General features: G+C 35.8%; 1 protein-coding gene across 1 annotated transcript; it reads left to right on the forward strand.

The window, feature by feature from the left end:
- Nucleotides 1-309: 309 nt before the first annotated feature.
- LOC121369495 (NCK-interacting protein with SH3 domain-like) lies at nt 310-16,197 on the forward strand. Its single transcript, XM_041494603.1, has 11 exons — nt 310-497; nt 2,088-2,194; nt 3,546-3,946; nt 5,470-5,717; nt 7,062-7,211; nt 10,228-10,314; nt 11,627-11,765; nt 12,774-12,854; nt 13,686-13,907; nt 14,483-14,655; nt 15,689-16,197. Exons 1-11 carry the CDS (start codon nt 330-332, stop codon nt 15,872-15,874), a joined length of 1,962 nt encoding a protein of 653 aa, XP_041350537.1. The 5' UTR covers nt 310-329; the 3' UTR covers nt 15,875-16,197.

Below are 16,197 nucleotides of genomic sequence, written 5' to 3' on the forward strand. Positions count from 1 at the left end.
TGAAATAACAGAAATAATAGCTTTTCCACTAATTTTTATGGTCTGCAGGATAAAAATAATAATTAGCTAATGACGTAGGATATCTGCTTTATCCTGTTAAAGTAAGAATGGCAAACTCCGCGATGCGCTTAACAGATATCCGACGTCATTAACTAGTTATTCTCTATATAATATGGTTGTCTAGATGGCACGGTTGGCCCGAACCAGTTCTGGAGTGTACCAAATGAATAGATCCCCAACAAAACCAAAGTGGAGATAACCGTGATGCTCTTCCTATATTAAAAGCTATTTAGTAGTGAAACCAAACATACTTCCTTCTATCTAATCAAATGTATCGAGCCTTGTATGCCTATAAAAGTAGTCTTCCACAATATATATCGTTTCAAGCAGGCGATAAGTTTACATTAATTGACAGTTCCAGAAATGATTGGTTTGTTGCCCAGAATGGAATTGGAGAAGTTGGTTACATACCAGCAAATTATGTTGGAAAGCTTGATGTAAGGCTTAAACTTAAAAGATAAATCTATAAGAACTTTATTGCAGTGACGTTTGGCCCCCAAGCCAGTTCGCCCTCGAATAGGATGTCAGTTTGCCCCCACAAAGGTACCAGTTCGCCCCCATAAAGATACCACTGTCGATGTGAATGTGTAGTCTGGACCCATCTGTGTGTGCCAAGCTTCCTCTAGTGCAACCATACACTATTTTAGGTGATTTCGCACACTCCCATTTGCATTTTTAGATGCGCAGTTCAGCAGTCATTGAACTTTGATGCAAGTATGATTTACATTTTCAGATCATGCAGAATTTTACTTTCGTAAGAATCCGGAATAAACAGAGTTATTATGAATGTCATCAATGCTTAATTCTCAGTCAGGTGTGCCATGTCGCAGGTTCTTCATACCTGAATGGTAAACAGCCTTTTTCAGGTGTATTCAAAGAGCACCTATCGTATCAAAACAGAAACCCATGATCTGTCCCACAATAAGGCGGTGGTACACATCCTGGTAATTTAAATCTACTAATAGTAATATACTGCTGGCACCAGTTCTTTCTGCGGACAAATACAACAAACTATCACGTCTGTTGTCACCAAAAACATTCTGCGATGTTAACCAACAGAAGGATGACTACAGCCTGCTATTTATACCATGGATAGGCAATGACAACTCGTGATAACAATGCTTAGGAATGACGAAAGACTGGACCAGAAAATCACGCTAAGAAAAGAAACACACATAAACACACACACATTAACAATAATTGTTAAAAGTAACAAATAATTGGGAGTTGGGGGCGAACTGACTGAAAGTTTGGGGCGAACTGACAAATATTTGGGGGTGTATCAACAAGGAGGCGAACTGATTGGGGGGCGAAGCGTCGTGGATTCTTTTTGGTGAGGTTTTTGTTATTGTAATTTTGACAACTTGTAATTATTCTTTCTTACAACAAATTAAATTAAGAATTTATATTTTAATTTCCTCTCTCAATATATGTGTGGTCCTTAACCATATGTATGATGCCATATAACTGTAAATAAAACGTGTTCAGAGCGTCGTTAAATAAAACATTTCCTTCCTTCCTACTTCGATCACAGTCAGTGGGCCCATTGGGATATTTCTCACTCCAGCCAGTGCACCACGACTGGTACATCAAAGACCGTGGTATGTGCTATCCTGTCTATGAGATCCCTTGCTGCTAATCCAAAAGAGTAGCTCACGAAGTGGCAACAGCAGGTTTCCTCCCTCAATATCTGTGTAATGTAATAAAACATTACCTTGTTATTCATAAAGAAAAATAACAATTATAATATGGATAATAAAGAAATCATTATGCTCTTGTTTGAGTCGTACTGATTTTACGAAACGAGTGTCAGGATTCATGTATTACCCTCGTTCTCACTCAGACAATACAAATATGCTGACTCTCGTTTTGTAAAATCAAGACGACACAAGTTCGTATTTATAATGATCTCTATGTTTTGAATTTGTGATGTCAGACACATTTGAAATTTTAGTTTAGTTTCATAACCAAATGATGATGGTATGGTCACTGGATAAAATGTCTGGTAATCTTTAATATCTTTGTAGGTTGCACCATCGGCTATTATTAAATTTATTGATGGTTCCATAGAAGCAATTCACTGGCAAGCTTCAAGCACAGGGACTTATGATAATCGCATGAGAGAAGCACTCGAGTAAGACTCATTTTTATCATTAACTCACTGATTACATGTATGTTGTACATAACAGTCTTTTGGCAGTTTGGTGTTATAACTGTGTGATAATTGTGGTCAAGTATTGATTGATGTTGTGATATTTATAATGCCCATTTGTTAAGTTTAAGTATTACCTTTTTTTTTTTTCAAATATATTTTTCATAGTTGATTGTAATTTGTAGTACATTCATTAGTACAAGAATACACATAGTAAGCATGCATTCATCACACATTACGTCTAATGTCTGTGTAACAGAAAAATCAACCTCCACTGAGGGTATTGGAACCATGAACTCTCAGTACGAGAGTCCAGCACTCTACCAACTGAGCTAATAGGGAAATTCCCAGTAGCAACTGCCAGTAGGAGCACTTTATACCAGCACTACTACATACTCCCTCCTCAAGTGAAGCTACATCCCGGAGCTATGGGCCACGGGCAGTTGAACTGTTATGGGTTCTAACTGGGTTATAATTGTATTCTTGTGTTAAGAACACACCCTGTCCCTATGTCGGCTCCAAATGTAACAGAAAAATCAACCTCCACTGAAGGGATTCGAACCACAGACTCTCAGTACGATTGTCCAGCTGCTGTCAGTAGGAGCACTTTATACTACTACATTTGTGTTCATTATAGATCAGAAAGTCTGTTGGACTGCTATACAATTATTATGTATACAGTGTTCAAAATAAGCACTTGTCCGTTTGTTACAATAAGTGAAAATGTTCTTGGACACTTTAATTTTTTTTTACTTCATGGTTATTCTATGGACATGTAAAACATTTTCAATGCAGTTTCATTTTGAGCAGTAAAAAACACTGTCCTTGCACTTGAACGAAACAAACCATTTATTTGGACAAGTGAAAATATTGGCAGACAATTAGATTTCTAGATGAACTTGTTCCATGTACTAGTGAAAATGTCTGCTTATTTCTATTGGTGGTATAGTATACTGTAATCTAGATCAGATGCCTACATTTAAGATTATATATTTGTAATATGATGCACTTTTAAGATGTTTGTTGGAACACTGATTGTTTTAGAAACATCACTACTCAATGTTATTTATATTTTTTTAAATTACAAGTGTTCCTTCAAGAGCAATTTTATGCTTCCTTGCTACAGTGAAACCTCTCAATACCGGACCCTCTGTAAACCGGAATTCCCTCAAAACTGGACGCTTCACAGAGTCCCTTTTTAAAAACCAGGACAGAACTTTACTTAAAACCGGACATTTGTCTCTGTTCCAAAGGTGTCCAGTTTAGAGGGGTTTCACTGTATATTTGTGCATATGTATTATTTTAAGAACGAGAGGTGCTTTTGTAATTTCAGATGTTTAATATTGCATCGGAGTACTGTCATTGATGACATACAGCATCATTCTCTTGGTGATGCTGAGCCGAGTCAGTCAGCATCTGGCAGTGGCTCAAACCAACATGTTGCAGATGGTTCAGTCATAAAAGATGCAGTGAATTCAGTCACAGAAACTCAAACCAATTCGGTCACTGACATTCAAGTTAATTCAGCTACTGACATTCAGCATAACTCAGTCACTGACATTCAAGTTAATTCAGCTACTGACATTCAGCATAACTCAGTCACTGACATTCAGCATAACTCAGTCAATGACATTCAAGTTAATTCAGCTACTGACATTCAGCACAACTCAGTCACTGAGGTTCAAGATAATTTAGTCACTGATGCTGAACATAATCTAGTCAATGACTCTTCAGGTAATTAATTTATTAACAGCACTACAGTAACTTACACTTATAACGAACATGCTTAGAACGAACTACTGCATAGAACAAACGGATCGTAAAGTCCTGTTTTATCTCCCTATACATCAATAACGAATTTATATAAATGTGTACAATGAACTATAACGAAGTAACTATCGTGGTCCCTTCTGGTTCGTTATAAGAGTTCTTTACTGTATTTTACATAATTTTGATCTTGGTAAAGAGAGTGGAGTATAAATATAAGTAGTCATTCATACTGATGACAAAATGCTACATACTAATTAGAGTTTACCTGGAGACATGTGCCCTTAGAAGAGTTTTAAGTAATAAATATTGTTGGACAATATTCTGGGACATTTTAAATTAGTCTTTCCAGCCTACAAGATTTAAAATTTCATGGTCAACTTTTTTCCATTTCAGTGCCTTTAAAACTGTTTTTAGGTTCTATGAAAAGAAATCATGTGAAGAAACATTTTAATGAGCAGACTTCCTGTTCCATGATTTTGTCATTACCCTCCTGGGGCCTAATTCACTAAACTCTCACAACTTTGCGAACTCACAGTGCAATGCTAAAAGACTTGCAAAGAGGATGCTTTGATGTCTAGCAGAGCCTAAGAGAGCTTTGTGAATTAGGCCCCAGACTTGCTACCAGAAAAGATAATTTCCATGAAATCCGGAGGGTTGCTTTCGATCATTTTAAAAGATTGGTTGGATTTAAGTGTTGATGGGTGTTTGTGACCCTTTAAGCCCTCTTCATGTCTTTGACTAATGTTTGAGGTAATGGTACCACTACTGTTCCATGTAATCTACTCATTAACTCACCAGATAATGTTATCACTAATGTCATGTTTGTGATACACACTATACTCTTAAAGGGACAGACCCTAGTTTCTAAAAACACACGTCTGTCTGAGAAGTAATGGTTATTGAGATGAGCTTCAGTTATTTTTAGACGATATTTCCCCGTTTAAATCATCCGCAAACTGAATTGGCGAAGCTGTTCTCACATAAGTTTGCGGATGATATTTTTTGTTCATACGTAAAAAAACATAAAGGACAGTACTTATAATTAAATTTGAATCATACAGGCTAATAATAACACTAAAACGTCATACTTTATTTTTAATTATTTTTTATCCATAAACAATAACACTCAATATGACATTCCCTGACGATGTAATGTTTACATTCATCAAAAAATTAACAAACTCCCATTGCTACGTCTGGACCAGTGGGATGACGTTGCGTTGTAATGAATGTAACAGATATTTAATTATTATTTATTAAATTCTATAATATAAATAAAATATCCAGACATAACATCGGGTTGAAGTACGACTTCTATGAACATGGAAGAAATGTTACCTTAATGTCTTGAATAAATGTTTTGTAAAAAGATAATAACATTTATCATACTATTTGAAGCATCTTTGTGTACTTTGATGTATGAATATATATTAGTGTAATGTGTGAAACAAGTTAAATGTTATCTAGGAATTGTTCGTTTCCTGCAGAAAATCAAGACTCCTGTTTGAGTACTTCTGTCAACAAAGTCCCCGGTGCTGTGTCTTTCATTAATACCAACGATCTGTTTATTCCTGATGATCTCGGTGCGCAGGTGGTGGAGCAGATTAGAGCAAACACGGCACTGAGTCACCAGAAATCAAAAACAGCCGTAGAAATTGTCCTCGGATATATTGGTTTGAAGGTTCCACAGTTGGCTGACATAATGGATAAAATATACTCTACTGTACAAACAGAGGTGTGTTGAATTTTCATTTTAGAAACATTTTATTAATAGTACAGAATACTATCTAGAGGTGTGTCAGAATTAGACAAATCGCTAGTCGAATACCTGAGATTACTGTTTTATCCAAGTTTAGTTCAAAAGTAATTTGTTTTATTTAATGACACCACTAGAGCACATTGATTTTATATCTTAACATCGGCTATTGGACATCAAACATAAGGTCATTCTGACACTGTTTTTTTGGAAGAAACGCGCTGTCGCCACATAGGCTACTCTTTTATGACAGGCAGCAAGGGATTTTTTATTTGCGCTTCCCACAGGCAGGATAGCACAAACCATGGCCTTTGTTGAAACAGTTATGGATCACTGGTCGGTGCAAGTGGGTTTACACCTACCCACTGAGCCTTGCGGAGCACTCACTCAGGGTTTGGAGTCGGTATCTGGATTAAAAATCCCATGCCTCGACTGGGATCCGAACCCAGTACCTACCAGCCTGTAGATGCCACCAAGGCCTGTAAGTTTAGTTCAATTAAAATTATGCATGATGTTCTTTGATGGTCAGGTTTGTTAAATGGAAAACAGAGACACATGTAAAAGACACTGCAGGATAGGGGTAGGATTTAGCTCAGATGGTTGAGTGCTTGCGTCGCAGGATCGAACCACCTCGGTGGATCCATTTAACTGATTGGGTTTTTTCTCGTTCCAATCAGTGCACCACAACTGGTTAAATGTTGTGGTATGTGCTTTCCTGTCTGTTGGAAAGTGTATATAAAAGATCCCTTGCTGCATTAGGAACAATGTAGCGGGTTTCCTCTGATGACTACGAGTCAGAATTACCACATGTTTGACATCCAGTAGACGATGATTAATTAATCAGTGTGCTCTAGTGGTGTTGTTAAAGGGACATTCCTGAGTTTGCGGCATTGTAAGATGTTTCCGACTAATAAAATATTTCTACAATTAAACTTACATATTAAATATTTGTTCTCGTTTAGAATAGCAGTGTCTGTATGTTCAATGTGTTTCTGGTCGTGTTAATATTTGTAAGAAGCCCAAACTGGATTTTGTCTTCAAATAATTTCGTATGTACGAGAAAATAGTTTTCAAAAATAAAATGAAATTTAACCTAGTACAAATATTAGAACGATCTGAAACACGTTTAATATACAGCCACTAATATTTTATGCAGAAAAATATATTTGATATATTTGAAAAATTGCAGCAAACTGAGGAATGTCCCTTTAAACAAAACAAAACAAACAAGCTGCAGGATTACACATTAAATACTTCTCATACTGTCTACAGCATCAAGTGTTGCTATTTGTCACCAGTTCCCTCTGTTTATCTGTTTCACAGCACAGTGTGGTGGGCCACGATGCAGTACGACTGGAGGTGATCTTCTCGGAACTGAAGGCCTGCAAGGACGACTCACAGCAGAGAGGCTGGGCTCTTCACGAAGATGAGTCGGTCATCATGGAATACCTCGAGGAACTCTTGTCAATACTGGTATTAATACATTGTATAACTCCTGTCTATTTTTGCTGGTATTAATACATTGTATAACGCCTGTCTATTTTTTTACTGGTATTAATACATTGTATAACTCCTGTCTATTTTTACTGGTATTAATACATTGTATAACGCCTGTCTATACACAGCCCCCAATCTTGCCAGCGAAATTAGCATTTTCTTCACTGAAAGTTGACTCAAGTCACCGAGTTATTAGCGGTAGTGAGAAGTCGAAGTCGCTGTAAGATTTTGGACCTAATCCAATTTCAAAAATGAAATCACACAACAGACAACAAGATTCCGACTTGTTTATTGACATAGCTCACTTGGCACCTTGTCTCCTTATGTCACAGTGTTTTTTCTTTGGCTTCAGACTGTATCCTCGAGTAGTCGTGAACCTGCCTATCAACAGGAAATGGTTTCTGTGCACGGGTATTGTAATGACTGATTGATTTGATGAAATAATGTTTTACCTTGTTCAATTTATTATCAAAATTAATCAACAAATGTTAATACTCATTAATTAAATACATGTCGTCATCTAATGTTGACATTCTTCAGATACACCCGTAAACTGGGCTATTATTTTTTTAAAGTGTTGCGCAGTGTGCTGTGACCAGTCAAGCATTGTTAATCCTCGGCCACATTCATTTTAGTAATGCCAGAAAATACTAATTAATACTTAATTTTAGCAAAACGGCACATCATCAACTACTTAATAATATCACATTTTTAATGAAACATATAACTGTTTTGTTTAAACTTTATTACTGGAAGTAATATTTTATATCGAAATATTATTTAATACAAAGTGTAAAATTCTGAATTTTTTCAATTGAACATGGAAATGTTAAGAAATGTGTCGATAAATATTGACTTCGCCTATTTTTATCAAACTTCGCCCCTTTCTTCTGGGAAGGGAGAAGTCACTTCTACTTTTTCAATTCTAGATTAGGGCCTTAATACATTGTATAACTCCTGTCTATTTTACTGATATTAATACATTGTATAACTTATCTTTACTGGTACTAATACATTGTGTAAAGGTAACATACAATATTATTGGACTATTTGATGCTTACAAGCCAATGATTTTGTCCTACTAAATATGATATCATCACAATTTGGCAAACCTACTCTCAGTTTTTATTGTTAAATTTGTAAAAACAACTTTTATTATAATATAATTCATTACAGATGTTTCAAACAATAAGTAGAACTTTGGGTTTTTTTTTAATTATCTGTGAACGTGAATAAACTACAAAGTTATAATAATACTGAGAACAGTATGTACAGTGGTTTACATAGCTTCTATATATATATATATATATATATCTATATATATAGTACATTGTTGTTGGATAAAGAAAATAAAAACTTTTATAGAAAATAATAGCTGAGGTAATAAAAAGAATAACAAACTCAGTACCAATTATTATCAAATTTATGTCCCTTGTGAAATCATTTTCATTTGTCACTTGCTAAAGCTTGTGACAAATGAAAATTATTTCACATGGGACATAAATTTGATAATAACTGGCAACGTCTTTGTTATTTTCTATGTAATTCATATTTACATAGGCTATCTACTGGTATTATTACATTGTATAGTTCTTATGCAATACTGGTACTAATACATTGTATAACTCATATCTGTATTGGTACAGTATTAATAGTGATACATTTTATAACTTTTATTCAATACTGATATTAATACACTGTTGTTACTACAGTAAAATACTCTTATAACGAATTGCAAGGGACCAGGAACATCTGTTCGTTATAACAGTAGTTCGTTGTAAAAATTTACAGAAGTCAGCCGTTTTCATTCAGGAAGTAGGCCATTTTGGATTTTTCAAATTTAAACACCATAAACACAAGAATTAGTGGGGTGGGTTTTTTTAATATTTCATTTATTATCACCAATAGAAGTAAATATGCAAATAAATACAGCATGTTGAATCAAATGAGTGTTCAGTCAGTCACGTTTTGAAACAAAGTTGCTTATTTTTGTATGCTTAATAAGTGTTGATCTCATAGCCTGCAGGGCTATAGTGATGTAGGCAATCGATTGAAACGCAGGCGTAGCTACATCAACTTTACTTTGGAAAACAGTTTTATCGTGTCCATCATGATTGCACATCTACCGAATACTGTTCAACATTTCATAACATTTATGTTATCTACCTTCGAAACAAAATATCCGGTTATTTAACGCTTATTACAATGACTGTATAGTGAGTTTAATGTGTTAGTCGTATTGTTGGATACTGGCACTTAAACAAGTACACAATAGCAGTGAAGTGAGAACAGACGGTTCATTGCCCATTGTATTAATCTCTTAATTGATACCAATCTACTACGTAACGATAAGCGGACGTTATCTGATTGGACTTATCAGTGCAGTCGTTTTGAATGCATTGTTGCTAATGCTACTGATTGATAAGTTGCAAGTGAGGTGCATGTGTCAGTCTTCTTGTGGGATACAGGCAAAATGTCAATGAAGCAATGCACACTTAAACAAGCGAACAATAGCAGGGAAGTGAGATCATACCATTAATTGTTTAATACATTACTCCCTTAACTGATGCCAATCGACTACGTAAATCCACGCGGACGTTATCTGACTGATCTTATCAGTATGGTAATTTTTGAGGCATTGCCGTTAATGCTACTGATTGATAAGATACATATAAGATACAAAACAATTATGATCAGTTTGCTGTATATGCACTAATTTACACTGAAATTCACAATTTTAACTAAAAAATTGGTTTATTTTAACAGTTAATTCGCTATACATAGTTCGTTATATACATTAAAATTTATTACTAATATATAGGGGGGGGAAATCGGGACTTTACAATCAGTTCGTTCTAACCGGTAGTTTGTCATAAGCGTGTTCGTTCTAAAAGTACATTACTGTAGTATTAAATTACTTTGTATTATTTGTTCATATTGTTACTCTTATTAATGTAATACTTTGTATTGATGTCAGTCCTGATGTTTACAGGAAAACGCCAAGTTGTCGGTCACTCGTGAAGCCATTTCTGAGGAGCGATATGAAATAGTTCATCACTTGGTGCAGTATTACCAAATGGTTTGTATTTGTTTTCATAATCACAAAAATAAACATCACAGGTAAACTTCGAGGGGTAGTGTCTAGAAGGATATCAAGGCATTAGGTGGATAGCTAGTACAGGGGCAGCGCAGATGGTACGGCCATGGCCGTACCACTTTTGTGTGTGTGTGTGGGGGTATATTTGCTATATCTGTGAAAATGCCCTTACAACTAATTTGAAAGGCGAGTCTGGCAACCACGAGCCGTACGACTATTTTGTACACTGTGCCGCCCCTGTAGTATAATGTTTTTGTGTCATTCAAGAGTTCATACTTTTACTATAACGGGCTTATTTAGCTGAAGGAGATCTGACTCAGATACAAGATTTGTTAATTTTTCAATTCAGACAAAAAATGTGTATATATTTGAGAATATTTTACCTGTAAGTTGTTGGTTATTGACTTTGTAATAAATCATAATGATTCATCAACCTATAAACCACTAGATTCATTTTGACATTAGCCAGGTTAAGTGGATACACTTGAATAAAATCTATTCATAGGTTCTGGTAGTTCATAAGTTTATAAAACAATATTCATATGTAAATGAGTAAATATTATTATTATCATGGTGTATATTTTATTATTCTGATAGTATGTTACAACAATTAGAGTCATCTAAAATCCCACGCAAAATCTGTAGTGCATTCCTACTTTTGCACTTTCATGATTAGATGTCTAGTATGCAATCACTTTATTCTCAGTTAGCAAGTGATTTGGATGATTCTGTTCATCAGTCCTATTCCACTTACTGGTAGTCTAGTAGTTTTATTGCTGTAGGGTGTATACTACCAAATGTTTCAAGCACAAGGCTACTTGATGAAATAAAATTGCATACAATTTTTGCCCAGATAAAACAAGTTTTTTTACAATTAACACACTCACATTTATCATCAATCACAGAATTTGTGGTGTTTGCTTCTCTATCAAACATTTGGTGCACCACGAACTTTGACCCAGCTGGAAGTTATTTGGTTTAGTACTACTTACAGAGCCTTTGTTTCATTATATTTTATTTGACTAACTCAGATGATCAACACAACACAACACACTCACATTTATCACCAATCACAGGACTTGTGGTGTTCACTTCTCTATCAAATGTTGGGTGCACCTCGGACTTTGATCCAGCCGGAAGTTATTTGGTTTAGTACTACCTGTAAACCAAAACCATAAACATTTGCTTTTTTCTGAATTGGAACAATAATTCTATTCTATTATTTACTAACAATTTTGTTTCCATGGTGCAGTGTGGAGGTTTATCTGAACTCATTTATTGTTGTTAATTTCAGGAGACTCGTTTGAAGATTCGCTTGCTTCTGCTGAAAGTGTTTGGAGTGATGTGTGGTCTGGACAAGAAGGTTATTACCACGCTCTTGTTTTCTGTTCTTCCCCTTGAGCTTGCTCAGGAAATACGCAGTAAATCTGAGGGTACGTCATCTTCAGTATTTGCGTTATGAAAGTTGGATATTCTTTAAGAGTATAGACTTCAGAGGGCATCTTCAGTATTTGCATTATGAAAGTTGGATATTCTTTAAGAGTATAGACTTCAGAGGGCATCTTCAGTATTTGCGTTATGAAAGTTGGATATTCTTTAAGAGGGCATCTTCTTTTGAAGTTGTATCTTGTTGCCGGTGCTGGATGTAGCCCAGTGATAAAGTGCTCGCTTGATGAGTGGTCAGTTTGGGGTCGATCCCCGTTGGTGGTTCCATTGGGTTATTTCTTGTTCCAGCCAGTGCACCATGATTAGTGTGTGCTATCCTGTCGGAATGGTGCATATAAAAAATCCCTTGCTATTAATGGGAAAATGTAGCAGGTTTCCTCTCTTAGACTATATATCAAAATTACCAAACATTTGACTTCCAATAGCTTGTGATTAATAAATCAATATGCTCTAGTGAACAAAAACCAGAAAACTATTATCTTGTTTTGCTTGGACTGATTAAATGTTTTATGATGTTTTGTTTGTAGTGTTGTGCATTCTGACTACTAACACCCAATAGCTCTAGTGGTTTTACTTAAAGGGACAGACCCTAGTTTCAACCCATGAAAATGTACACTAAGTTTAGTTAATCTACAAACCTGTAATACATTTGGATAAAGTGACAATTCAGTAAAAGGTGAGTCTGTGACTTTGAAATGGTGTAATACCCTCTAAGAATAGACTAAAACTCGACTTTATAACTGTTAATTCTCAGACGCATGTGCATTTTTAAAAATATGAGAAATGCATTTTATGATATTAAAAACACCAGCATGACCAAAAACACTTCATATGTACGGAAATGTATAATGTAAACAATAAAATCTAAGTAAAGTATGATTTCAGTTATCAAAAACACCTCTAATAGTTAAAAATATGCCTTAGTGTTTAAAAACTAGAGTATATCCCTTTAACAAAACAAACTTGATTAAAAAATGTATTGTGTTTTCTTGCAGATACTCTGAGGTTATGTCATGTGACTCTTCTTCTGACCATGATATTTTCCACAGGAGAACCTGTCCCCGCCAACATCCATGGTGAGAATTGTATTTGCATTTAGAAACGATAGTTCAGCACACATACACACATGCAGGCTTGCGTAAGTACTCTCATGTACACAAGATATATACACACACAATGCACACACCTCCGCCATCTATAAATAAATAACAGCTGAATTTATAAACTATTCTTTTATCATCAAATCGACCCCCCCCCCCCCCCCCATAACACATCACATCTTCACACCCAGTATGTAGATAATGGTTGAATATTGAAATTGTTTGTAGTTTCATGATCACTTCCCACACACACACATACACAGAAACTACACCTAAACCGCCAGAAAGTAAATAATAGCTGAATACAATACTATTTTCTATATCATTATCCACATTTATTCTACACCTACAGCCTCAGCAAGTAACAACTGCATACACAAAGTGGAGTTTCTTATCCTCCATCTCATAGCTGGATATGCAAACAGTATTTTTGTAAATTATCAACATACAGACACACGTATATGCATGCACACTCACACAACTCTTTCCCACATCTCTGGCGGGACGTAGCCCAGTTGTAAAGCACTTGCTTGATGCACAGTCAGTCTAAGATCTATCCCTGTCAGCGGGCCCATTGGACTATTTCTAGTTCCAGCCAGTGCACCACGACTGGTACATCAAAGGCTGTGGTATGTGCTATCCAGTGTGGGTTTCCTTTCTAAGACTGTAAAAATTACCAAATGTTTGACATCCAATAGTTGATGATTAATAAATCAATGTGCTCTAGTGGTGTCGTTAAACAGAACAAACTTTCATCCAGCAAACGAATCACAGCAGTATACTTGGACTATTTTTTGTATTTTGTAGATCACATTGATGGAGGCTTTCTTGGTTACCTGTTGAGTCTGATTGAAGACCCACCCACACCTGAGCATTCAGAAGATGCGTCTGACCTGCTGATTAACCTGATCCTGGCAATAAACCTCCACTTTGACGACATCCAGCACAATCTGGTCATGGAAACGCTGTCCACGCAGCACAACTGTAAAGTACTCACAGAGAAAGTGATGCTCTTCTTTAACAGAGGAGGTACGGCAGGGTGTAGACTGGGGGGGAGGATGTTCGAATGAGGCTAAAAGTTTGGTTTTTTGACAGTGCAAAATTAGGTTCTTCATGTAGATGTAAATAATAGGATATTATCAATTTAAGGATTGACTGTTATTTCTTTTATATTCATTAGGGTATGAACAAAAAAAATCCTCTACAAATTGTTATTCGCACATAACTTTGCAAATTATTTTTGTTCATACATAAAAGAAATAACAATCCTTATAATTAAATTTGAAACATACTCACTAATTATAACAATAAAAGTTCATATTTTATTTTGAATTATTTTTTGGTTCTTAAATAATAACAAAATACCAATATAAAGTGACATCATCAGATATGACATTCCCTGACTATGTTATGTTTACATTTATCGAGAAATTAACAAACCTCTCTAGACCAATAGGATGACGTTATGAAATGAAATGTAATGAAAGTAATGGAAATTTAATTATGAAAAAGTAAACTCTTAACTGTCACATCATTAAATGTAACTTTTAAAATACAATGAAGGTAATAATACCAAATTGCTAAAACAAATTTGTTTGCCACAGACGACCCGGTGCACATGTTTGATTACAAGCCCCAGCCGGAGCAGTCTGTGATGAAGTTTATGCAGGACCTGTACAGTAACAGGCAGACTGCCGACCTGCTGTACACCAGCGACGCCCTCGTTCTCATCGACGTCATCATACGACAGCTGGCAGACCTGTCCGCTGGAGACCCGGTCAGTGTCACAGTCTGATGTGTGTGTGTGTGTGTGTGTGTGTGACCATTTCACATAACAGGCTCCTCTTTGTACTAATCAGAAACAGTAGCCCACTGCATGGCAGCATTGAATTTCCTCTTATTAGTCCCCTGCCGGTACAACCGAAGGGGACTATAGGTTTCATCTCCATCTGTCTGTCTGTCTGTCCGTCCGTCCATCAGAATACTCGGTTTATTGCAAATAATATTTCAAATTTCTAAAGATTGTCCAAAAGCTGTATATACAGTCATACCTCATCATACTACCATCCCCGCTTATCGCCTAAATATTTTCAAGTACAGATCGTCTGTATTTAAATTTACATAAATTTACCCCATTTTACCGCGGCTGCCCCCCCCCTGCTGTCCGTCATCTGCTCATGCATTGGATGACACAGTCCTATAGGAAATCCTAGTAAAACAACCCAATATACCGCCATCGGATGATCTTGTGTATTATCTATTAGTTTGTAACAAATAGCTGATCACGGGTGTGTTCCAGACAGGACAAAAGGCAGACCTTTATGTAATATGGCCCTTGTACAGTGTGTAGTCTTCAGCAGCCATTGAAAATGTGCATGTTTTTGTTGAAAGTGGATAGCTTTGCGAATTAGGAGATAATATTTTCAAATCTTAGCAAACCATAGTCAGTTAACATAATTTTTACCTAGTAATATATGAATAAGACGTGGGTAAGCTAATCAATTACCTAAAAATTTGCATTGAATTGACATTTTACTGACAGTATTTCTAGCTGATTAAGCAAAATAAGAACTAAATTAAATTATTTTATTGCAAATCTTTAATGAACAAGGCCCCATTCAACGAAGCGATCTTAGCCCTAAGATTACCTTAAAGGCATAGCTACCCTATTCATTTAAGTTGATCTTAGGGCTAAAATTGCTTCGTGGAATGGGGCCCAGGTTTTTTGATAGTATTAAAATATGTCTTATTCAGTATTTTTCACTGAAACATGTTTGAAGAAGTTTAGAAATGTTTGTGTTTTCTTACAGATGAGAACCTCCTACCTCAAGTTAACTAGTCTAGTGCTGCAGAACTCGAATTACAATGAAAACCGACATCGCCACAATGAACTGTACTCCCTTCTCCACGCCATAAGCGAGGAAGACGCCGACACTCAGAAAGACAAGGATTTATGTCTGTCTATACTGCTTCACAACAGTTCGGCATTCACCTAGTCTTCCTGTCTCGTGCTGTTAAAAACTTTTAAGAGACAGTTGTTACAGAGAATTAACTAGGAGACAGGGCAAAAAGAATCAGAACTCAGTAATATATAGAGTTTTCAGTTAGACAAAAAAGAGGACACCTTTAAACTGGCTCTTTTCAGGCCTGTAGTAATAATATCTGGAAGTTGGGAGCACAATCTCTAATAGAAGGGTCACAGCCTCAAGTTTTTATCTTTATTGATATAGTTTGTTTGTTGTTGTTTAACAACACCACTGGAGCACATTTGATTAATTAATCATCAGCTATTGGATGTCAAACGTTAGGTAATTTTTAC

This window comes from Gigantopelta aegis, chromosome 3, assembly GCF_016097555.1.
Source record: "Gigantopelta aegis isolate Gae_Host chromosome 3, Gae_host_genome, whole genome shotgun sequence".
NCBI lineage: Eukaryota > Metazoa > Mollusca > Gastropoda > Neomphalida > Peltospiridae > Gigantopelta > Gigantopelta aegis.

Excerpts from the sequence above, each read along its gene's own strand:
- LOC121369495 (XM_041494603.1), top strand. The coding sequence starts at position 330 with ATGTATCGAGCCTTGTATGCCTATAAAAGTAGTCTTCCACAATATATA. Across the intron at positions 12,855-13,685 it reads TGTCCCCGCCAACATCCATG|ATCACATTGATGGAGGCTTT; the intron begins GTGAGAATTGTA and ends TGTATTTTGTAG. Across the intron at positions 13,908-14,482 it reads GCTCTTCTTTAACAGAGGAG|ACGACCCGGTGCACATGTTT; the intron begins GTACGGCAGGGT and ends TGTTTGCCACAG.